The sequence below is a fragment of the Pristis pectinata genome, chromosome 8 (genome assembly GCF_009764475.1).
Source record: "Pristis pectinata isolate sPriPec2 chromosome 8, sPriPec2.1.pri, whole genome shotgun sequence".
In the NCBI taxonomy this organism is placed as follows: Eukaryota; Metazoa; Chordata; class Chondrichthyes; order Rhinopristiformes; family Pristidae; genus Pristis; species Pristis pectinata.
The window spans coordinates 26,474,484-26,500,251 of NC_067412.1; the positions used below are offsets into that span (position 1 = coordinate 26,474,484).

Sequence of the window (25,768 nt, forward strand, 5' to 3'; positions counted from 1 at the left end):
TCTCCCCAACTCTGATACCTTCTCTCTCATTCCCCTTCCTCTCCTCAATTCCACTGTCCTCTCCAGCCTGGTCTTTCTCCATCTCCTCTCTCTCCCCCTCACTTTACTCTCTCTCCTTCATTCCACACTCCACTCCGCAATGAATTCTACCCAACTCCACTCTTTGCAGCGTCTATGGAGGAAAATGGTCAACTGTTCATTTCCCAGCATAGATGCTGCCTGACCTGCTGAGTTCCTCCAGCGTTTTGTGTGTTGTTCCAGATTCCAGTGTCTACAGTCTTTCGTGTCTCCACTCTTTGCAAGTGGCATATTGGCCTTTACTACAAGAGTTTAGAAATAGGGAAGTGTTGTTACAATTCACAGGGTAGTGGTGAGATTATACCTGGCATACTGTGCACTGTTTTGGTTCCCTTATTTAAGAAAAGATATTCCAGCATTGGAGGAAGTCCAAAAGAGATTCACCAGGCTAATTCCTAGGATGAGAGGGTTGTTCTAGCATGAGTGGCTAAAGAATCTACATTCTTTGAAGAGTTAATCACTCACTCTTCCCAATTTCAGACTTCACTCTCACATTCTAATACCCCTCACTCACCTAAATGTCCTCCGTTGCTCTAGTCTATCTGCCACTTCCTTTTCCTCTCTCTAATCTTCTATCCATCACTCTATTCTCCAGCCCCTCTCCTCCTTCACTTTGGTCTCCTTTCCTTCATTCTTAATTCCAATCTCCACTCCCTCTCTCCTCTTTATCACAACAATTTCCTCCTCCTTACCCAACTCTCCTCTCCATTTCCCATCTCCTCTCCTTCTCAGTTCTCTACTCCAATTTCTCTTCATCACTCCAGTACCCTCTTTCACTACACATGCCAATTCTCTCACTCTAGTCTCCTTTCCTGCACTTCTTCCCTCTCTCCCTCATTCCAGTTTCCTGTCCACCAGTCCACTCCTCTCCCTCACTCCAACCTCCACTTCTTTATTCCAATTTCTCCTCATCTCTCTGCTTCCACCTCCAGGATCTCACCGAATGATTAACAAAAAAAAATGGGAACGGTGAAGGAATTTACTTCAGGCCACACAATCCACACCTTGTTCTAAGTGCAAGCACAAAATCAAATGCACAAGCATGGCTCTGGAGGGCTGAGGACAATGTTTGTGCATCCCAGACACGTGATGTGCCGAAAGTAAATACTTTTCAAGCCTGCAGCCCAGTCCTGACATCTGCAGCTTGCTCGTGGATATTTTCATCTATCAGGAATGAGTGAACTGGGGTCACTTCCAAGTAGATTATTTTCCCAGGGACACCGTGGAAAATGGGGAATATACCCACACCTGTTAAAATAACCTGAATCTCGCACTGATTGCATTGTAGAGGATGAGATGTGGGGGTGGGGTTTTAATGCACACTCTGCCCCAGTGCTCTTGATGGAGCCACAGTGATCTCCCAGGATGGATAAGTCAGATTTTTCCAATTAGACTTCTTCATTTGTGCCAACCTTGTGACCTGATGAGAGGAATTCCATCCCTAAACAATAAAATAAACCATCAGGCACAGCACAAAGCTTTAACAGCTTGGTATCAGCAAACTTAAATCCTGCTGCCTGCTAAATTTAGCAAATTAATTCATAACCGCATTACCTAGGAGACCAAGCCTTGTATTACTGCCGTCAGAGTAATTCACGAAATCGGAAAAAAATACAAAAGGATTATTACTGTAAATTTAAGGCAATTGTGAATGTAGCCTTGAACCTACATTTAAATCAATTAGATAAATATAATCTTTTTCATAGGTTATTGGTCTTGGATTCATCAAATTCACATTTAGAAAAATATTTGCTCCTCCTCAGTTAATCACACAACATTAAAAGTAAAAGAAAAAAATAAGACACAAGACTTAAATCTGTAAGTACAGTTCACTTGATTCACTGTGAACTTAATTTTAAGTTTGTGAACCGAAGATGATCTCTTATTTGAGAGATGCTAATGACTCGCTTAAAGGGGCAGATATTGTTTTTATGCAATCCTGTAAAATGGGGCAGTTTGATTCAGCAATCCATTTAAAGATAACCTGTTTTTTTTTATTTTCACTGACAGCTATGGAAATGTCAGCTGTTTTATGCTACAACGCTGGCAGAAAAAATATGTAATAGAAAAACCTCCTGGATTGAGCACTTACAACATAATGTCATGAAGCAGGCAATTAACTCTTACTATCCCACTATTCCTACCTGCCTGCTCAATGCCTTCCTTCGCCTACCCTCAAATGCTGCATCCCCTGCCCTCATTCAACTTCTCTCCCAGTTGACTTACAGCAAATGTCCCATTTTCTCTTACCAAGATAACTGAGTGTTAACTGTTATTTTGACAGCACAGCTAAATGTGATCCTCTTATGAAATAGAACCATTTCAGACAATATTCACTGGATGTACAGTATGAACCACACCTGATATATTCCTCTCCTTTTTAAGACCAGCGACACTTCAATCGTTTAACACCTCACCATTGTCCTGGCTGAAGAAAATTAACTCAGTGCAGTGCAGGCATTTCGCTTATTCAGAGCAGTCTGAGCAATGTGATCATTTAAAACAGTGGGAACCTTCTGCACAGCGTGATCATTCTAAGAAGCATCAATATTCTGAGGGGTGTGAACATTCTGGGATGTATGAACATTCTGAGTAATATGGACTTTCTGAACAGCTTGATCACTTTGAGAAGTGTGAATATTCTGAGCAGTGAACATAAGAAATAGGCACAGGGACAGGCCGCCTGGTCCATCAAGATCATGGCTGATTTTCCACCTCAGTGCCATTTTACAGCGCCATCCCCACTCTCCTTAATTCACTTAATACCCAGAAATCTATCTATCTCTGTTTTTAATGAACACCATGACTGAGTTGCTCACACCTGAGATACCTGACCCACTGAGCAGACAATTGGTCAGCAGGGCTTGGAAGGCACCTAAAAGCCACCAGCTAGTAAACATTGCTGTACAAGGGTACTTACAGCAGTGGGAATGGGCTTTTTGTCGATACCAGTAAGTTGACTGCTATATGCAACTATCTGGGTACAGTGCAGAGATATAGAATAGTCATTCCCTGAGAGATCACTCGAACAGCAGGAATCAGAAGAGTGTCCGGGAGGCATGAACTACAAAGGATAAAATGGATGCCCTCAAAATATGTCCTCAAACCAGCCTTGGTTTCCAGCATGAAGCTTCTATGAATAAGTTAAACCAAACTACTGTATATGGAAGGAACAGATACTGAGAATTTGCAGAGTAGCATCGTAACAAGTGAAAGATGCATTTCAGAAATTACAGGTAATGTAACAGACTATTGATGATCTTCCATGCAGAAAAGCTTTCATTTTGTAACGATCTTAAGAAAACTACTCTGAATCCTTAGTTGGTGCTGGAAGTTTCATAAAGTCAGGTAACTGATCTCTGGAAAATGCTACAGCAGTCATTAACAAGATGGTTTCAGAAGAACAGTGACACAGTAGTGCAGCTAGTAGAGCCACTGCCTTACAGCACCAGAGACCCAGGTTCAATCCTGACCTTGGGTGCTATCTGTGTGGAGTTTGCATGCTCCACCTGTGACCACATGGGCTTTCTCTGGGTGCTTTCCTCTCTCGTCCCAAAGGCATGTGGGTTGGTGGGTTAATTGTAAATCCCCCTAGTGTGTAGGTAAGTGGGAGAATCTGGAAGGAGCTGATTGGAATGTGGGGAGAATGAAAAAATGGATTAATGTAGGATTAGTGTAATTTGTTGGTTGATGGTTAGTGCGGACTAGGTAGGCTGAATGGCCTGCTTCTGTGCTTTACCTCTCTCTATGACTCTGTGAATATAGTTTGGGACAAGAGCAAAGCAAAGTTTCAGAGTGGAAACTTATAACGGAGAGGCAGCAAATGAGAAGATGCTGCTCAAGAAAATGGTTAAAGCTGCGTTTTGAACTATTGATAGAAATGTACCACAGAGAGAACACGCCAGGGAGTGGTTGCAGAACATTGTTTACCAAGAATCTTCTGCACAACATGTTGCTGGCTGACCCCAGGGAATCTTCAAGGATGCTGTATAATTCCTGGCTCTTGATCAGCCCAAGATCTTGAGGTATTGGATTTATTACATTTGAGAGCAGTATGGGCCTAATAAGTTCCGGCCTAGAATTTCCTGGGTTATTCCCATTTCTCTTCTTGAACAAAGGAAACATTGGCTACTCTCCAGTCCTCTGGGACCTCGCCTGTTGCAAGTGAGGATACAAAGATCTTCATCAAGGCCCCAGCAATCTCCTCTTTTGTCTCTTTCAATAACCTGACATAGATCCCATTAGGCCCTGGGGACTTATCCACCTTAATGTTCTTCAAAAGACCAGCATTACCTCCTTCTTGATCTCAAAATGGCCTAGCAAATTGGCAAGCCCCTCATTGCTCTGACTATCCTCCATATCCTCCTTGGTGAATACTGACACAAAGAAACCTATCGAACATTGAAAGGCCTGGATGGAGTGGACGTGGAGAGGATGTTTCCAGTAGTGGGAGAGTCTAGTACCAGAGGGCACAGCCTCAGAGTAAAAGGACGTCCCTTTAGAACAGAGATGAGGAGGAACTTCTTTAGCCAGAGGGTGGTGAATTTGTGGAATTCATTGCCACAGATGGCTGTGGAGGCCAAGTCATTGGGTATATTTAAAGCAGAGGTTGATAGGTTCTTGATTAGTAATGGCGACAAAGGTTACGGGGAGAAGGCAGGAGAATGGTGTTGAGAGGGAAAAGTAAATCAGCTATGATCGAATGGTGGAGCAGACTCGATGGGCCAAATGGCCTGATTCTGCTCCTAGGCCTTATGATCTAAGTACTCGTTTAGCACCTCACCCACATCCCCTGGCTCCAAGCATAAATTCTCCCCTTTATCGTTGAATGGTCCTACCCTCTCCCTAATTACCGCTTGTTTCTAATGTAAGTATAAAATAGCTTGGGGTTCTCTTTAATCCTACCCGCCAAGGATATTTAAATAAGGCAACCAAAACAAGGTAACATGCCTTAATGACTACCGCCCAGAGGATCTGACATCCACCATCATGAAATGCTTTGAGAGGCTGGTGACGGCACACATTAGCTCCAGCTTCCCAGACAACCTCAACCCACTGCAACTTGCATACCACCAAAACAGGTCCACAGTGGACGCCATCTCCCTAGCCCTACACACATCTCTGGAGCATCTGGACAGTAAAGACACCTACGTTAAACTATAGTTTATTGTCTACAGCTCTGCCTTCAATACTATAATTCCAAGCAAACTCATCTCCAAACTCTGAGACCTGGGACTCAACATCTCCCTATGCAACTGGGCCCTTGACTTCCTGACCAACAGACCGCAATCAGTGAGGATAGGCAGCAACACCTCCGCCACGATTATCCTCAACACTGGTGCCCCACAAGGCTGTATCCTCAGCCACTACTCTACTCCCTGTACACTCATGACTACGTGGCCAGATTCTGCTCTAATGCCATCTACAAGCTTGCAGATAACACCACTGTAGTGGGCCGTATCTCAAATAACAATGATTTGGAGTAAAGGAAGGAGACAGAGAGGCTAGTGACACGGTGTCATGACAACAACCTTTCCCTCAATGTCAGCAAAACAACAGAGCTGGTCATGGACTTCAGGAAGAGAGGCAGTGCACACGCTTCTGTTTACGTCAATGGTGTGGAGGTCGAGAGGGTTGAAAGTTTCGAGTTCCTAGAAGTATAGATAACCAATAGCCTGTCCTGACCCAACCATGTAGACACCATGGCCAAGAAAGCGCGGCAGCGCTTCTACTTCCTTGACGAGGCTAAAGAAATTCAGCATGTCCCCGTTGACTCTCACCAATTTTTATAGATGCATTATAGAAAGCGTCCTATCCAGATGCATCATGGCTTCCAGATGCATGTATGGCAACTGCTCTGCCTGAGACCACAAAAAACTGCAGAGAGTTGTGGGCTCAACTCAACACATCACGAAAGCACCCCCACCTGCCCTGCATGTCTGTCAACACTTCTTGCTACCTCAATAAAGCAGCCAACATAACCAAAGAGTTCACCCACCCCGGACATTCTCTCTTCTCCTTCCCACCGGGAAGAAGATACAAAAGCCTGAAAGCACATACCACCAGGCTCAAGGACAGCTTCTACCCCACTGTTATAAGTCTACTGAAAGAACCTCTTGACCTCACAATCTACCTTGTCATGGCCTTGCACCTTATTGTCTGTCTGCATTGCACTTGCTCTATAACTGAAACACTTTATTCTGCATTCAGTTATTGTTTTCCCTTGTACTACCTCAATGTATTGATGTGATGAAAAAATCTGTACGGATGGCATGTGAAACAAAGTTTTTCATTGAACTTTGGTACAAGTGACAATAATAAACCAATTTATCAATTTACCATTTCATGGACTTTTTGCTCTTCCTAATCCCCTGCTTAAGCTCTTTCCTGCTAGCTTTATATTCCTCAAGGGCCCTGTCCAATTTTAGCTACCTAAACCTTATATATGCTTCCTTTCTCTTTTTGACTAAATTTATAACCTCTCTCGACATCCAAGGTTCCCTTACCTTGCCATCCTTGTCCCTCCTCCTTACTGGAACATGCTGATCCTGAGCTCTGATCAGGTGGTCTGTAACCACTCCCACATGACAGATGTGGACTTGCCTAATAACAGCTGCTCCCAACTAACTCCCCTAGCTCCTGTCTTATAATGTCGTAATTTGCCCTCCCTCAAGTTAATACTTTCCCAAAATCCAGACTTATCCTTATTCATAACTATCTTAAAATCTAAGGAGTTGTAATCACTATAACTATCTTAAAACTTAAGGAATTGTGATCAATTTTCTTTTTAAAGGGGAAGCAGTGTAGTGTACAGTATACATGTGTTGGGTACTCCTAAGAACTGGCTTGTATCACATGACACGGCTCATGACACACTATTACACCCAGACACTTCACTTTTAGTTGAGAGCTACTGCCTTTAATAAAACCTTTATCTGTTTATAGCTCTATGTTAGTTTATTATTCATGCAAGCAGCAGCAGAAATGGAAACTGCAGACACAATAGATAAAGTTCCAGAAGTTCAATAAACTTCAGAATAATCTCCAGAAATCAGTGATCTGATTAGAACTGCAGTTATTTACAAACTATTCCCACCGTAAAGATTTCTAAAATTATGCTTGGTGGAGTTTAACCTGAGCAAGTGTGAGGTGTTACACTTTGGGAGGTCTAATATAAGGGGAGAGTATACAGTTAATGGCAGGACCCTTAACAGCATTGATATACAGAGGGATCTTGGGGTCCAAGTCCATAGCTCACTGGAAGTGGCCATGCAAGTAGATAGGAAAGAAGGTGTATGGCATACTTGCCTTCATTGGTTTGGGCATTGAGTATAAGGGTCAGGAAGTCATGTTGCAGCTATATAAAACTCTGGTTAGGCTGCACTTGAAGTATTGTGTGCAATTCTGGTTGCCTCATTACAGGAAGGAATATGGAGGCTTTGGAAAGGGTGTAGAAGAGGTTTACCAGGATGCTGCCTGGATTAGAGGGTATAAACTGTAAGGAGAGGTTAGACAAACTAGGGCTGTTTTCTCTGGAGTGTAGGAGGTTGAGGGGAGACCTGACAGAACTTTTTATAAAATTATGAGAGGCACAGATAGGGTAGACAGTCAGAATTTTTTTCCCAGGGTAGAAATGTCAGGTACTAGAGGCCATGCATTTAAGGTGAGAGGGGGCAAGTTTAAAGGAGATGTGTGGGGCAAGTTTTTTTTACACAGAGAGTGGTAGGTTCCTAGTACGGGCTGCCAGAAGTACTGGTAGAAGCAGATACAATAGTGGTGTTTAAGAGGCTATTAGACAGAGACATGAATATGCAGGGAATGAAGGGATATGGATCAAGTACAAGCAGGAGGGATTTAGTTTAACTTGGCATCGTATTTGGCTCAGACATTGTGGGCCGAAGGGCCTGTTCCTGTGTTGAACTGTTCCATGTCCTATGTTACATGAGGTATTTGTAACTTTATAATAATATTCTATACTTAACAACTTACATGACCCTAAATTATCTATGGCAAGAAATTCAATTGCACAACACTCTTTTTCCCAGAGTCATGCGATTGAAAATTGACCTTGCCGGAATGGAATGTGGTAACAACACCTCTGCCAAGATCTGACCAGACATTTCCCAGACTGGACCATTGTTGTGCCTTCGACATGATTCCCACACTAGTTGTTCAAGGAATGATCTCATTCCTCATATAATGCTCCTTTTACGGCATTGCGAGGAAATTAGACAAGATCATTCCAGGAGCAATCACCATCAGGCAGTTCAAGAGCAACTAGGTCTTAATATCACAATATTGGATTCAGATCCCACAAGGCTTGTATCGTACTTAGTCATGGTATCCTACAACTTCCCTTTCCAAACATCCCGAGGCCTAGGCTTTGACCCCTGTCTTCAGCTGGTAACCTGATCTCCATGCCCACCCAGCACTCTCCAGAACGCCAATCTTCCAGTCAGACCCACTTTCCTGACCTCCTTCTTTCCATCACACACACCACCACAGCCACTTACCTTGTTCCCTAACCCAAGCTCCAATACTCATCCTCCCAAATACCAGACCCTGACTTTACATTATATGTACCACTTTTTCATATCTGGAAACATACTGTCCGGCGTACACTAGTATCACTGAATCTCCATTTTAAAACTTGCAATGATTCACTCAATTTCTGTTTTTAAGTTTTCATTGTCAGGGATCACTTCTGTTGCTCCTCCCCCAATCTATCATTGTCCTCAATAAGTGACCCACATAATCATTTCCTCAACTCACTCCTACCTTGTCCATCTCAAAACACCCTTCTGATCATCTCTCCCCAAGGCCCCCTTCTGAATTTCTCCCAGACCCAGTTCAATCACCTCATTATTTTTCCAGGCACCATTAGTCATGTTGCAATCAAGACCACAACCTCAATCATGCATCCCTGATCATCTCCCCATTTGTTTTACCAGCATTTGCTTGATTGCCACCTCCCCTATCTTCAGCTCCTGCCCACGCCATGATTCTTTCTCCATCAGCCCTCTGGTCTTATCTGAACCTTAGAAGCACCTCCTCATCCTAGGTGCATTTCCTCCATGTTTTCCACTCACACAATGGTGGGAGATTGCGAAGGAAAAGCTTATTCCACTGCACACAATGTCTTAGGTCTTAGAGATGACTGAATATCAGAGCCGATGAAACTTACAGCAAACTGGCGCTATCACCCTACTCTAAAGTGGTGGTACTTGTCAACTGTGACAGTTGGCATGAGGTGAAGCTGAGATAGCTCACTTTGAGAGTGGGCTAGCTGTGGACAAAGCCTATTCCCTCTCGCTGAGGATTCCCCAATAGTTCCTGGAAGTTCCTGCTGGGATGAATGCTCTGTAACAACCTTAGATCAAATCAGAGGTCAATGGCAAATGGTGCTTGTCACTTACTGCTAAAAATCCTGGGTCATTGCATCTGTGAGGTAACTCCAGGTCAAATGGCGTCTGGAGTTATTAAACTCAGGGCCAGCCAGCAGGTTAGGTGCCTCTCTTGAGAAAATTAATTGAGATAAAGGGTGTCCTGTAGTGAAGTCACACGGGGCAGAGCGGCCAATTTTCCAATTAAATATCAGACGTCCTGTTTATTGTTGGTAACACTATGCCATCTGCTTTTATAATTATCACTGTTATAAAGTCACAACTTTTAGTTCTTTGTTGACTCACCAGGGGGCATATGAGGCAGCAATGAAGAAGTAGATCACCATCCTGTCAAACATGTGGAAGCAATGCTCCATTGTTCTGGATAAAGAAAGAAGATAATTGTGTAGAATTCCACTGTGTGCTTTACAGACACAACGTTTACACAAGCATTGATTTGCTTCACAAAGAATAAGTAGGACACATCCTTCAAAGTGTAATCTTAGCTTGGTATAGAGTCATTGTAATGCTTCCAATTAAAACTGGTGTAATTAGAACTGTCCTAATCCCTGAACCCACCCCCCCCCCCAAAAAAATGGCCCAGGCTGTTTTGTTTGATAACTAGGCTGTCTTCTAAATTCAGCTAAACCCTCACACACACTTACACAGACACACACACACACACAGACAGACACACACACACACACACACACACACACACACACACACACACACACACACACACACACACACACACACACACACACACAGTTTCCACACATCCACATGTACACTTAAATTCCCAGACATGCTCCAGAGTATTCACAGTCACAATCACTCACACTCACTCACTCACATACACAGAAATGCTCACAAGTACACACCATTTGCTGGTCTTGTATACAGGGTATTATTTTATTCAAGTATCATATAGATAAGCACTACCTAGTATTTGGCAATACTGCATGTGCCCAGCAACTCCCCTGTGTATATGCATCAATTTCTAATCTGTAGTGTAAAAAATACATTCTGTTTTGCAATAAAATTTCCAGACCACCAAGTTTTAAAAGTAAAAACAAACAACTGGAGGAACTCAGTGAGTCAGGCAGCATCTGTAGATGCAAAGGGATGCTTGACATTTCAGGTTGAGACCCTGCATCAGGACTGAGAGTGCAGAGGGAAGAAAGCCAGTGTATAAAAGTGAGAGGGAGTGTTAGACCAAGGCTGGTAGATGATAGGTGGAAGCAAATGGGGAGGGGGGAAATGGACAGATGGAACCAGGCAGGGGAGGATCAGTCTTTCTTTGGGTGCTCAAGGCTGCATTTGCATGTGCAGATAATTGTGCCATGTGTTGCACTGCGTAGGGATGTTGGCACCTTTTTTTCCTTTTACAAAGAAGATTTATTCAGAGATTACAGCATCACATTACTACAATACTAAAATATTCCACGATTCACACTATTTACAGTCAATAGCTTCAAATTACAACTCAGTCCGTCTCTATCCAGAATGCCTCAAACCCCTGTGGCTCCCACCGGACCCAGGAGGCACCCAAGATGTTAATACATTGGCAGTGAGCACCAGTCAAATGAATGCTGAATCTGCACATAGTGACATCAACCAGTATGCAATGTGGACTTGATGCCACTGCTGCAGTGCAGCATCTAACACCTTCTCTTCATCTCACATAGCTGAATGCATGTTCACTGCAGGAAGGACAACAACCCCATTCCAGACCACCGTCACCACTCTCCCTCACCTGGTTCCATCTGCCCATCGCCTACATACCTATTCACCTGTGTTTCTTCTTTGTTATCCCTTGGTTCACTCTCCATCTCCCTTCCCCCCCTCCCACACCCTGTTCCATCTTCCCACCATCCCTCCCTTATCTGGTTCCACCTATCACCTGCGAGCCTCTGTCTAAACACTCCCCCTCACCATGGGTCTATTTGCCCGCCCACCCTCCTTCATCTAGTTCTACCTGTCACCTATACCAGCCTCTGTCTCATCCCCTCTCGCTTGGCTATCTTCCCTCTACATTCTCAGTCCTGATTTTGGATTTCATTGACCATCCCTTTGCCTCCACAGATGCTACTTGACCCACCGAGTTCTTCTAGCAGTTTGTCTTTGCTCCAGATTTCAGCATCTGCAGTCTCTTGTGTCTCCATGTTTTAAAAGTACTTCACTGGCAAAATGCAAAATGAAGGTTTACCTTTCTTTCCTAACGTGAAGTCCTGTCATTCAATAAAATAAATTGTTGAAAAATATAAATTGTCTTAATTGGAATTTATTGCCAATACAAAAATAAAGTAAAAAACAAAAAAAAATGAAATTTGCCTTTAAAAGAGACAACATAATTACATTATTTTCTGGTCTTTTGCCATCCCAGTGTTCACATGGAAGATATTACTGGTCCTATTTACATAAAGTCAGCAGTTGCCTGGTGACATTATTCTCGTCTATTTACATGTTGTTGATGGTTTATGCTTCATATTTAATTAATCAATTGACAGGTGACAGAATATCAACAAAGTAAAACCCAGTGTCTGGCACTGACCAAAAAAAAACAATTAGTTCATTAACTGGTTCAAATAGTAATTCCGGGAATATGAGATAATGAAGCCCATCTTCCCCACTCTCCTGCATAACCTCAGAGTAACATCCTTCCTTACTCCTGTTCCGCTGAGACAAGGTTTAATTCAACGGTGAATTGGAGGCAGCCTTGTAAAGGGCATTGACTGAAGTGACTCCAGACTGGAAGAGAAAATATGATGTCCCTGCATACTATGTCATCCATAGTTCCCCTGAAAGGGAAGACCTGCAACTCCTCCTACTTGGCTGATTTTAAACCAGAGCAATGTGCATCTTAAAGGGTGCAAAACCTGCATCTCACCACATCTTACCAATTCCCCTAAAATGCTGTGTTCTATGTCTTGTAACTTTAATCACAATTACCATTAAATATTTTCAACATGAAATTCAGATTGTCAGTGGTCTTTGTTTGGATGTTGGGGGTTTCATTTGCATATGCAAATGATGATGAATTAGGTAGGGATAGTAGCACATTGGCAGTGAGCACCAGTCAAATGATTGCTGAATCTGCACATAATGACATCAACCATTATGCAATGCGGACTTGATGTCAATGCTACAGTGCAGCATCTAGCACTGTCTCTTAATCTCACACAGCTGAACACACAGTTACAGTAGGAAGGCCAACAACCAGCCCACAACCAGTGACAACACATGTTGAACATAAAGTGCAAACCTTCCCCACTTCTTACATGACTGATCTATATTTGAACACCATCAACTATGCCAAAGAAGTGGAGAGTGGGTACCTGATGACAGGCAGATGTTATACATTCAAGAGACATGAACCAACAACGCCAGCAACCTCTCCTAAAGCAACACTAGAGGCCATGTGTGGCTGACCAGTTCAGGTTACTTGTTTTATGGCCAGTCACACTGATTGATGTATTAAAATTTCTATTCCCTCATTACATGAGGAAAGGACTGCAACAAGTGATTCACCCCAGGCACATCAGTGGAAGACAATCAATCCTGGTCATACTTGGGAAAGACACTTCATTGGCACAGCTCTAAGGAAAACATCCAAAGAATAAGTCCTGTTTACAGTGAGACTATTGTCACAAGAACCAATCACTCTTGGCAAAAGCCTGTGAGGAGAATGTCCCACGCTGGGCTTGATTGTGTAGGTCAGAGTTCAAGAGTCTCACTCCAAGGTCATTTCACCAGGATGTCCTGATCAGTGAAAGGAAATGGAGTTGCAGTAATCTATCCGGCCTAGATGGAGTACTGCCAAACACAAGAAAACCAAGAGAAACATTCCCATCAATTCATCCTGCAATTCAAAGTTGCAAAGGCTGTCCTTTTACCTCTTCTCTTCCTATCATTCAGGGACACAAATAGTCCTTTCAGATGAAACAGTGCTTCATTTGTACCTCTTTCAACTTGGAATACTACAGTCTTCTCGATATTGAAGAAAGCAAACTGCAGATTAGTTGAGCACATTACAGAATGGTTCCGTTTTACTTATCTCTTTAATTCTCCACCCACAGGCACTTTGACCTGTTTGTTTTTGGCCTCTTAGACTGTTCTAATGAAGCCCAGCCTAAGCTCAAGGAACAGCATTTGATCTTCTGACCTGGCACGTAACAGCTCTCAGGATTTAGTTTTAAATACAATAATTTCAGATAACCAGCCTTTCTAGTTTGTACCATAACTGGTCAGTTTTCATGAAAGGTCATTGACCTGAAATGTTAACTCTGTTTCTCTCTCCACAGATGCTGCCTGACTTGCTGAATATTTCCAGCATTTTCTGTTTTTATTTCAGATGTCCAGTACCTGCAGTGCTTTGCTTCTCCAATGTGTACCTGACAATTCTACCATTTATTTGCTTTTTCCTTTTTTTATCCTCTCCACCCTCCTACTTTCATTCAACTCCTTCTGTTCAAATCTCCCAGACAGGTCGCCTGCAGACAGCAAACCTTCATCCCCTGCTCCCAGCCGACTCCACCACCACTTGTGTCATTCAGTCTCTTTTGATCTCCACACTATTACTGATGTTCCTATTGTTCTCCTCACTTCTTCTGTCTACAACATACAGCATGCTTGATTTCTAATTTTCTCAGCTCTGATGCTGCCTGACTTGGTAAGTATTCCCATCTGTTTTTATTTCAGATTTTCAGCATCTGCAGTTTTCTGATGAAGGGGATCTTTATTTGTGCAGCTCTTGACAGGTTTATTTCATGACAACTCTGCCCTACACTAAAGCATTCGTGGATTCCACTCCCAGCTGGTGTGTGACTACAGGCTGTGAGTCATGCAGCTCGATGTTCAGCATCCTGTAGGAAGCCAGGATGCCTTCAGTTTGTTACAGTCCAGTGTATCCGTTGCATTTGATCCACCATGACAAACCAAAGGATGGACACTGAGTTACCTGCATACAACGCAAGTCACGTAATACAGCAGATTGTTGGTCTATGACTCCAGTAGCTACAATACCCTTCCCCTTTGACAGGTGCAGGCCAGCCTAACTTCAAGCTGACAGTACTGGTCAATTACTGATGGTTGGATGTTGCAGGCACCACAAAGTTGACACTGTGCCTGATTCCATTGTATGGCTGTGGGTTATTATGCATCATTATTTCAACCCCCCTCCCCCCCGATTATATGCCTCCCAATCCCAACCATAGTGTCTGCATCAAAATGTGTAACAAAACATCACTTACCGCAAATGGCTTTTCTTCCAGGAGATGGTGTGAAAGACAGTGGAGACAATGAAAAGGCCACTCAGCCCGAACCCATAGATCCACGCTGATATCATCTCCCATTGGTCATCGGAAAGGCCGTAGAGGATGGAACTGCCGAGGATGCTAGGAATAATCCAGAACTGAAAGCAAAAGCATGTGCACTCATGACACCTTGTTCATAAATAACTCACTGCTGCATCAATAAATGGAGATTTAGATTTGCAACGTTAGTATGTCTTCTGTGCTCCAATCGTTTGTTATTTGCTCCTTTCCTTTATCCACTTTTCCCCAACAGCAAGGCCTGCTTTTAGATCACTGCTAATATTGCACTGGGCCAGGCTGTAGGAAGCTGAATGTATCAGAACCTGGGTGACTCACCCTAACATTCTCTGTCCTCTTTCTTCAATTCTAATAAACAACCTACAGGTGCACCTGCCCTGAGATCAAAACCTCACTGGGCAAGAGATTGTCCCTTCCTGGATAAATCCTTCAGTGACACTAAGCAAGGTCCATACTGGTCTGACCTGCAGTTTCCAGAGTACGATTGATGTGACATTGTTGAACACTGAAGCATTGCCAAATGCAATCTTTTATTTTGTTTTGTTTTGCAATTACACAAAACCTGGGATCTCACCTGTGCTTTGTCTGGAATAATGTATAAGAAATAAACTGCTAGATGAATAAAGACACAGGTGAATCTAATTCATTCTGCATCCGCACTGGTATTCATGATACAATGAGAGTGGAGTTGTTGACTAATCTTAGCATCAATCTTTATTAATTAGTCATGACTGAAGCTGATTTCCCATAAATCCTGAAACCAGCTAAACACGTAGTTGGCAGCATCACCTTGCATCATCAGTATATTAGTCAGAAACAGTAGGATCCCCAGACCTCTGATCTCTGAGCTGCTTCATAATGCAAGTCGAGCATGTCCAAATTGATCGCCCCAAAATCAAGGATTTGGACCAAATCAGTCAATTCAGTCTACAATTGTAAGACTATGACATTCCCCATGGCATCAAGTAGTAAATAAGTGAGGGTTCAACTGGATGTGCAAAATAATTAACAATACTTGCTGGATGGCAATAGGACTTTCCGTAATGAAAACTCCAAAAGTATCTACTGATTGCACTGGGAATCATTTCAATTTTATAATTTCACCTGCACAAAAAAGTATAACATTTGTGAGTTTTGTTGTACCTTCATATTGGGGGAGTGTTTAATGTGTAAAAATTAAGTTTGAATCACAAACTTACAGATGGCTGTGATGGATTTTTTACATAGCTTTTAATACAGAAATCAACTTCTTTTGATCAGTGCCCAGTATATCATATTGAAATTACAGACCCTTCATACATATGGAGTTATTGACGGTTCTTCTCAAAACCATCATGTGATGGCTCATATCAAAGCTTTGTGATTGTGAAATAGTAGACTACACAATCTTCCTCCAACACCAGTCCACCATTGCCCAGCTGAGTCAAACTGTTCTTGCCTAATACTTATCTGGTATAGGAACAGAAGCCAGAAAATCAGCAGTAATGGTTTCTCCTCATGCACCTGCACCACTATTTCCAGCGTTTCACAAGAATCTGTCATTGGCCCTATCTGCCTGCTGTTCCCTATCAACACAATGTGAAAAACATGTTCAGTATGCAAGCTGATGAAATCTAACTCACTGCCACTTCTGCTAAGTTCTTTATTATGACTGAATTGTCAAACTACTTATCCTACATCCAGCACTAGATGAGCAGTAATTTCTTTCTTCTACAGAGAAGACTGAAGCCGTAATCATAATCTCTGTTTCCTAGCTACTGGCTCTGGCAACTGATAGTTACTTACCTGATCTGTTTACATCCTTGGTGTCATATTTGTCTTGGAGATGAGCTGCCGACCACGTTTCCATGCCATTGTTAATGCAGCCTATTTCTCCCTTCATAATTTCATGTGACATCTCCTCTGATTTAGCACAGCTACAGCTGAAACCTTTTTTCCATGTCTTTGGCATCTCCACCCCTGTCCATCATCATCCTTCCTGTAAACGAACTCATCCAAACCTCTGCTGCTGATGTCCTAATTTGCATCAAGTCCCATTCACTCATCATCCCTGTGCTGCAAGGCTGCCCCATTTAGCAAGTGCTTGAGTTTCATCCTTGCTTCCAATTTCTCCAGGATCTCACTCCTCCCTATTTCTGCAACCTCCTCCGTTCCCACAATGTTCTCAATGCTCCTCTAATCCTGGCTTCTTGATTGTCCCTGAATTTTATTGCTCCACTTATTTTCAGCAATGTTTTCAGCTAGGGCACTAAATTTTGAAACAATTCACTCAGTCTCTTTTTTCCCTTTGAGAGCTCTCCTTAAAACCTACTTTTTGACCAAAATTTTGCTCACCTGACATATATTATGGCCCTGTATCAATTACTGTTTTCTATTGCTACTGCAAAGTACTTGGGACATTTTTTGCATTTAAGACACTATAGCAGTTGTATTCCAAGTGAGATTATATGCAGACTACAAAGTGTTCCAAGTGAGATTATATGCTGTGACTTTGTGACTTTTTGAATCATTATATGATGTGATACAATTGCCAGTGCTCTGAAACAATCCTTTCACAGAAGTGTGACAGTAATCCGAAATGTCCCCTTCTCCGATTTGTCTTCCATTTTAATTGAAAAGTATCATGCCCTCCCTTCTGGGCAGATCAGGTGAGATTGCAATGAGGATATTTGTTAGCAGGAGTCTCCCAGCTGGTATTCCATATCCAGATTTATCTCCTCCCTAAGGAGCCAAATTCGATCCAAGTTTTTGTTTTATTTTACAAACTGTTACATGCTAGCAAGTGTGCCATAAATTGGTGGATGAGAGGTTAATCCTAGTTTTACTGGGTTTCCCATGTAGCGATACACGATTGTGAACAGACATAACACAGTAGAACAGACCTTACACCAGGAAATTTGCACAAAGGTCTTTCTTGTGGAAGTTCCTGCCATTGCAGACTGTGGATGGAGGAATTGATTTGCGAGTAGATTGATTGTTTGGAGAAGTTGATATGGGGGAAAGAGAGGATTGCAGGGTAAGAGATAATTCTGGGAGAGAGAAGGCGGTTGGTCATGGAGAAGATTGTGGGAGACAATTAGGCAGGGACAAGGATCAGGGAGGAGTCAGTTGGGGTAGCACAGTGGTGCAACTAGTAGAGCCACTGCCTCACAGCGTCAGAGACACGGGTTCAATCCTGACCTCGGGTCATGCCCTGGTGCAACTTGCATGCTCTCAGGTGCTCCAGTTTCCTCCCAGGTCCCAAAGGCGTGTCAGTTGATAAATGCCCCTTATGTGCATGTGCATGATAGACTCTGGGGATTGCGGAGTGGTTTGATGAAAATATGAGAATAAAAAATGGGATTAATATTGGTTCAGTGTAAATGGGTGATAGATGGCTGGTGCAGAAGGGCCTGTTTCTATGTTGTGTGTCTCTATGGCTCCATGACTCTGTGACAAAAATTGGGACCCTGAGCAAATTCACTCATTTAGCATGGTTAGGTAGTTCAGGAGATGTATTAAGAGACACAAGAGAATCTGCAGATGCTGGAATCTGGAGCAATAAACAATCTGCTTAAGGAATTCAATAGGTTGAGCAGCATTTGTGGAGGCAAAGGGATGTCAACATTTCGGGTCAAGACCCTGCATCAGGACTGAGAGTGTAGAGGGGAGGTAGCCAATATAAAGTGGCAAATGAGTGAATTGGGAGTGGTCACAAAGCAAGTGCATTTAGCAAAAAAACTACCTGGAAGGAAATGGAGACCTTAGATTCCTGGTGTCTCAGGTAAGGTCAAGCCATGTCTAAATAATCCTGAAACAAGCAAAAATATTTCAAGGCTGTTCGATTCACTCACATTGTCCAAATAGAGTAATTTTGTGTCTGCCCATTAGTCTCTGTGCAGATGCTGCTCACTTGCATGGGGCTCCCAGAACAACATTCCGAAGTACACTATCTGCACACAAAGTACCCAAAAGAATTTCTCAGTTATTATATTCACTTTAGTATTTTTGTTTATGCCAGAAATTATGAATATAACCTGTCATGTTGGGTCATTTACATGTGATAATTTTATAGCTTCTTTTTCTTTTAGACCTGGATTAAGATTTTCAATGAAAGCCTATTTTTAATTAGGTCAGAGGATAACCACAATACATTTAGTTATACTATACCTTGCTGAAATAAGAGATGGGTTCTAAGGTGGCTGTCAGAAGAGATTCCAACTGCTGAGATGCACCTGGCATTGACTATTCTATCAGGTCTACAGTTGTGAGTCCAATCAAAGTACTAGGCTTAAAGCCAACAATGAGAAACTCTCCTCAGGCACATTTGGACTGCTAGCTAAGCCTTGCTTACTATCGCAACGAACAGGTGGTAAATAGAGCTTGGAAGCATGGGGCAAGGTTGGAGGCAGGAACAAAAGAAAGCTGATCTAACTGAGGGTTTCCTTTCCTTCCTGCAGTGGGAGAAACTTTATTGGTAAACCCTTGCACAAGTCCTACTAGTCCCTGTTCCATGTGATCATTCATATTGTCTCTCCCATCCTCAAAATGTGGCTTCATCAAAGTGCTCCAAATTGATTGAAAGGTTCATACATATACTCTGAAGGACACGAATCCAAAAACTTCTGACTCAGGGATGAGAGTATTACCACTGAGGTACAGCTCGCATCTTTAGTTATCCTGCTGTACATTACTTATTGAGGTCTGATTTCCTACAACAGTTTTCCAAATCATATTGGATATTTCTCAGCTGTGTATCACAATGCAGCTTTATGGATGGGTTGGCTGCTTCTAATACCAGTTGCAAGCCACTTCAACCACCCTTCCCATCCCCATACCAACCATTCAGTCCTCAGCCTTCTCCCACTGACAGGGTGAGTCCAATCACAAACTAGAAGAACAGCATCTCATATTTCATCCAATGGTATGAATGTTAAATTTTCCAATTTCAGGTAACCCTCACTTCCTGTGCTCCTTTTCTCTCTCCTTCTGCACTGCTCCCCCCCCCCCCCCCCCATACCCTGTCATCCAGCATTCCCCTCCCCCAACTGGTTCCATCTGTCCCTCACCCCTCCCTTATCTGGCTCCATTTATCACCTTCCTTACTTATCATGTTCCAGCATCTGCAGCCTCTTGTGTTTCCATTCATCACCTTCCAGCCCCTGTCTCCACCTCCACCTTCCCCTCCCCCGCCCGGCCCCAGCTGCCCCTTTTCTTCATTTTCCTCATTTGTTTCTACTATCCCCCACCAGCCACTGTTTCCCACCCCTCCAGCTCCCCCACCTGGCTCCTTCTGCTCATCATCTCCCCCCGTCACCTGTTTCCACCTATCACTTGCCAGCCCCTGCCTCAGTCCCTCCGCTCACCTCTTTATATTGGCTACCTCCCCTCTACACTCTCAGTCCTGATGCAGGGTCTTGACCCGAAATGTCGACATCCCTTTGCCTCCACAGATACTGCTCAGCCTATTGAATTCCTTAAGCAGAATGTTTTTTGCTCCAGATTCCAGCATCTGCAGATTCTCCTGTGTCTCCTAATACATCTCCTGAACTACCTAACCATGCTGAGTCATGCTTCCATGAATTCCTATCTTTTCTTGTTGGTGCCTCGGTCAGTTGTGATTCTATTAATAGCACTCTGATCTAGACAGATGGTCATGGGTTCTAAGCTTCCATATCAGTGATGCATTGAAGGAGTGCTGCACTGTTTGAGGTGCCATCTTTGAGATGTTAACCTGAGGTACCACCTTCATCAGCAAGTAGCTCATGAAGAGCATGGATTTAAATAGATGCCCTGCCAATAATTATCCCTCAGCAACATTATAAAAAATGACGACTGTTATTGCACTGCTATTGATGGCAGTGTGCTCTATGTAAATTGGCAGCTATATTTCCCGCATTTACAAAACTTGATCTGCTGTAAAGTACTTTGAAAATATAGAGGATAAATGTAAGTCTTTCTTCTTCTTTATAGAAAGGAGGTGGGGACCAGGACAGAGGAAGGCACAAATCCACAGCCACCCCTGCAAGGAACAGGACTGAGTCCATCACAGCACCATTTAACTTAGAGAAGCTGAAACTTCATTTCTGTCACCACACAAACTGTTGCTTTGCTCTGCCTGTCAGACAGCCCAGAGAGCTCTCTGTCACTTATCTCCATCACATGACAGAGAAGGAAAATCATGAATTCACATTTGGTCTGCCAGCCAACCTTTGCATACCATCTCAACAAACAGCAGGTAAATAGAGCTTGGAAGCAGAGGGAGGGTTGAAATCAGACAAAGAAAGAGAGATGGCATAACTGAGGGTCTCTTCTCCTTCCTACAGTGCAGAAGCAGGTTGGCAAACCCATGAACAACCATCACCAGTCCCTCTTTTATTCCATGTGGTCATTCATGCTGTATCCCCATCCCCAGTACATGGCTTAACAAAAGCACCCCAACATGATAGAATGCTTCATATTCATAAGAAGTATCTATAGCCTCATAACACCCCAAAAACCTTTGCAACCAATAAGGTGCAGCACATCGGTTTGTGACCCACTGAGGTTTCAATAGCTGGAACCCGGCTGTTCCAATCAGAACTATCAACTCCAGATAGCAAGCTTCTCCCTATAAAACTAGTAACATTATACTGGCTGTTCCCATGTAACAAATGGGTTCCATTCTTACAGATATCCTTGTTGATTTTAGCAGTGAGTCAGAAAATACGCAAAAATTATTTGATATTGGAACTGTATCTCCATGGTATTATAATGAATGGCATCAAAAGCACATAAGACTGATAAGGAGAGAGAGAGAGAGAGAGAGAGAGAGAGGGTGGAGAGATAGGGGGAGAGAGGGGGGAGAGAGGAGGGAGAGAGGGGGGAGAGAGAGTGGGGAGAGAGGGGAGGGGGGAGAGAGGGGGAGAGAGGGGGAGAGGAACTAGTTCTGCTGTTCATAGGGATGAACGTATGTATGTACATTGGACTTCTGAATTTAATGATACCATGAGAGCCTGTTCATATTTGGGCATTTCAGAACCTGGGGACAGCGTGTCATGTGAAGTTGTAAGACAAAGAAGGCAGGCATACAAAGGGATAAACTCATGGGCCTAGAAATCTCCCCATACCATATTTTGGCTTTAAAACAGCATTTATGAAAATCACATAAAAATCAAGAAATTTAATTATAAAATTCACAGAATAGGATTCCCCTGTGTAGACTGCACTGAAGTTTATATCATTGGTTTCAGCAGGATGTTGTCTATTAATGTGTATTGATTCTCATAATCTTTTGCATGAAGAACAGCAGGTATGATCTTTGAAGACAGCTCTTAAAGGGACTACAATGCAATCAACACATTTCCAGCTGCTGGGTAGTGCTGCCATTGAATGGATGGATACTGCAAGGAAGGGAGTGATTAGGAGAGAGCTCCCAGTGCTCAGAGGGACTTGGACAGCCAGTGAAGAACAATACCCACAAGAGGCATTTGCTTTTGCAAGGAGGCCACAAAGACCCTCCAGGACTACAACAAGCGCTGCTGCTGCGAGTTGCTAGGAGAAGTTCTCTGTAAGTCTAAGAATGCCTAAAATTTGCATAAGTTTGCAATACAGACAAAAGCATGTTCATTCCAGCGGGCTGAAAGAATAGTAGATGATGTCTTTTTTCTTTGAGTATGGAGTTTAGGTGACCATCGTAAAGCAGTAGTGAGTTGCAACTGTGAGATGTGACAGAGATCAGCAGGAGAATGATCTTGGAACTAGGAGGCTGGATTTGGCCATGACAATGACCTTCTTGGGCAAAGCAGTCCAGGTACAGTGATGAGGTTGTAAATTCGTAAATTGGTTTATTATTGTCACATGTACCAAGGTACAATGAGAAATTTTGTATTGCATGCCATCCATACAGATCATTGCATTACAACAATGCATTGAAGTAGTACAAGGGAAAACAATAACAACGCAGAATTAAGTTTTACAGTTACAGAGAAATTGCAGTGCAGGCAGGCAATAAGGTGTAAGGCCATAAGAAGGTAGATTGTGACGTGAGGAGTCCATTTTATCATACTAGGGAACTGTTCAATAGTCTTATAACAGCGGGATAGAAGATGTCCTTGAGCCTGACGGTACGTGCAATGGGAGGGAGGAGAGAGAATGTCCATGGTGGGTGGGGTCTTTGATTATATTGATTGCTTTACTGAGGCAGCAAGAAGTGTAAAGTCAACGATCTCAGTAAGGACAAAGACTGTAGTTTAAATAGTACTATTTCAGTAGAAGAATAAGAACTGTTATGTTTCAGACTGATGAAAGTGCAAATCTCACTGTAGATGAACTTTATGTGTTACACTAACTTTTAAAGTCATTCAGGGAGTTTACCACTGGAAAAACTGGTAATGGGGCGAACAAAATTCCCGCTGAAAAATGAGGAGATGAATTGTCCCAGGAAAACCATGTTTTCATATCACTTTTCTGGGCCTGGAGCCCATTAAGTTAAGACCCATTACTTTCTTTCTATTCATTGGACCACTCACACCCAGCCCCACCCCCACAGTACAACTCTCAGTCACCAGCTCCCTGATTTCCCCATTCCCTGAAGTGCTGACCTTCTCAATTCCTAACCAGTGTCCCCTCCCTCCCCCATAAATGCCATTGATTACAAACTCCCTGAGTCCATCTCATCCCCATCATGCTGATTACGCAACCATCCAAAGCCCACCTCCCCCCACCTCAACACTAACTTGCCACCCACTCCCCAGCCCCTGAAGTCCCCGTTCGAGGTCCTCCCAACCTGGCTTCATATGTCCATCTGCTCAAACCCCTAAAACTTCAATCAATCCTCTGCCTGCAGGCCTCTCTCACTTTTCTGCAAACGTGTTAGAAATTATGAATAACCCCCATTGCCTGTCAAGTCATTTGCACATGATAATTAGACCACTTCTTTTGCTTTTGGATTAAGATGAAAAACATGTCATGGTATTTCAGTAGGGCCCGAGGTCTTGGCCCATGTAAGTTACTGAAGTCTGTTGCAATGGGCCTATGATCAAAAATGGTGCGGGCAAGCCATGCAGTATGTCAGTTTCTAAGTCTTTGGCATGAATTGAAAGCTCCTGTTTCAACAACATCCATCTCTACCTCATCACCACCTCTCCCAATCTCTCCAAACTCTACATTGTAAAATGCTTATCCAGACTCCAGTACTGAATGAATAGAAATTTCCTTCTTCTAAATATGATGCAAATGACTTGTTTTAGGCCTAAAGAGTACTTTAAGAGACGGGATTCGTTTCATAGTTATCAACTTCTACAGGGATTGGATTATAACATGAGAAACCTTAGATTTGGGCCAAGATCCACTATTAAAGGGTAAGGGAAAACATGAAGCAAAATGGGTAGCTATTTGTTTACTCCAAGTTTGGGTGTTAAGAACCTGTCAATTTTATAATTGTGGAAGTCTGAATAGGGTAAGTAATACTGCAGCTTTGAGGTGCTGGAAAAGTTTGAGTTAGAGGAGGAAATTGGCAAAAGCATGTGTGATAATGTACTATTTCATCTCTTTGATCACCCGGTTAAAACTAAAATTGGATTCAAAGACTAGAGGAAAGGCACAACCTTCTGTTTGTTAATTGACGTGATCAAAAGTGACAATCACAGAACAGTTACAAATTTCTTTCTCCTTTACCCACCCCCACCCCCAAGACAGAACCTGTCATCTAACTCCAAGCAGAACAAACCAGAACAGTGATGTACAGTAGACAAGAGGCATCATTATAATCCCAGTCCTGCTAATGGTCTATTGCTTATTCTCTTAAACTCTATCTTGTATCAACTCGCCAAAGATAATCCACCTGATTAATATTAAATAAGTTGACTTACTTTTTATTTTAAACAGAGCAGCATCATCTAAAGGTTAATAAATTATTCAGTTATAATTTTGTTCAGAATTCTGATGTGTAAACAGCTGCCAGGTACGAAGCAATGTCATTCTAATGTAAAATGTATCCATTATCTTTTCAGTCATAAGCAGAATCGGTCTTGGCTGTGCCTGAATGTATCATTGGATGAGGTGTGTCTTTCACCATTTGGATAATGTAAGTGACAGACGTGTCCATCCCAGTCATCTGTAGGGATTATCACAGAAGATATTTTTCATGAAAAATTACAATCACTTTTCTGTGCATCCCATGGGAAATAAATATCTGATACCTAACCCTCTGTTCTTGTTAATAATTTTGGAAACTACCTATTTTTCTCTCACAATATTATTTCTGACATTTCTGTACCAACTGTTCATGGTATCTCTGAGTAAAACTGCTAACTAGTGCAAGTTCTGCATCTTCAATCAATAACTAGTGATTAACAAGACTTAGATTAATCCAATTCATTTCAGAGACTTCCCAAATGCGACAATAACAGACAATAAACGTATGAGGCTTTCATTTCATCAGGCTGGACTTATGCACAAATTCAAAAGCTGAAAGGACACACTGTAACAGTTGCCAGCTCTTTCTTTTAAACCACAATCATTGTTATTAAATCTGTTCCACCTACAAATGTCAGCCCTTGCCTCCATGCCATATTGTGTGGCAATGTGTTGACATAAACTTGAGGTTAACCAAAACTACTGCCCCTGCTGACTTATTTTGCTCTGAATTAAGTAATGTTTGAATGTAAAATTCTCATCATTGCTTTGAAATTCCTCCTTCTCCTATGTCTTTATAGTTTGCTCCAAACCACCAATAGATCTTCTACTTCTGGCCTCTTAACCATCTTGATCATCTCAGAATGTTCCAACATTACCACCTGTGCCTTCTATCCCTAAACCCTGCCTTCTCTCGACATGTCTTTCATCCTTACTGCACTCCATCAACCTTACCTTTCTGACGAAACTTTTGGTCATCTGCCCTAAGATCAACGAAGGTCATTTTGAAGTTTTTGTAGGATAATCAAACAGTAATGTGAAAAATGTAGCAGCTTAAATCTTGCAAATAGCAATGGGATGGTGGGCAGATAATCT

The 25,768-nt window shown here is 42.6% G+C and overlaps 1 protein-coding gene across 4 annotated transcripts in view; it reads right to left on the reverse strand.

Annotated features, from left to right (window-relative positions):
* Positions 1–25,768, reverse strand: part of mmd2a (monocyte to macrophage differentiation-associated 2a) — a 72,682-nt gene that overhangs the window by 11,910 nt on the left and 35,004 nt on the right. For all 4 annotated transcript variants that reach the window (XM_052022389.1, XM_052022391.1, XM_052022388.1 and 1 more), the window contains exons 3-4: positions 14,717–14,877; positions 9,768–9,842 (exon numbers count right to left, since the gene is read on the reverse strand). In XM_052022389.1, the coding sequence (XP_051878349.1) occupies positions 9,768–9,842; positions 14,717–14,877 (236 nt within the window). The remainder of the gene's footprint in view (positions 1–9,767; positions 9,843–14,716; positions 14,878–25,768) is intronic.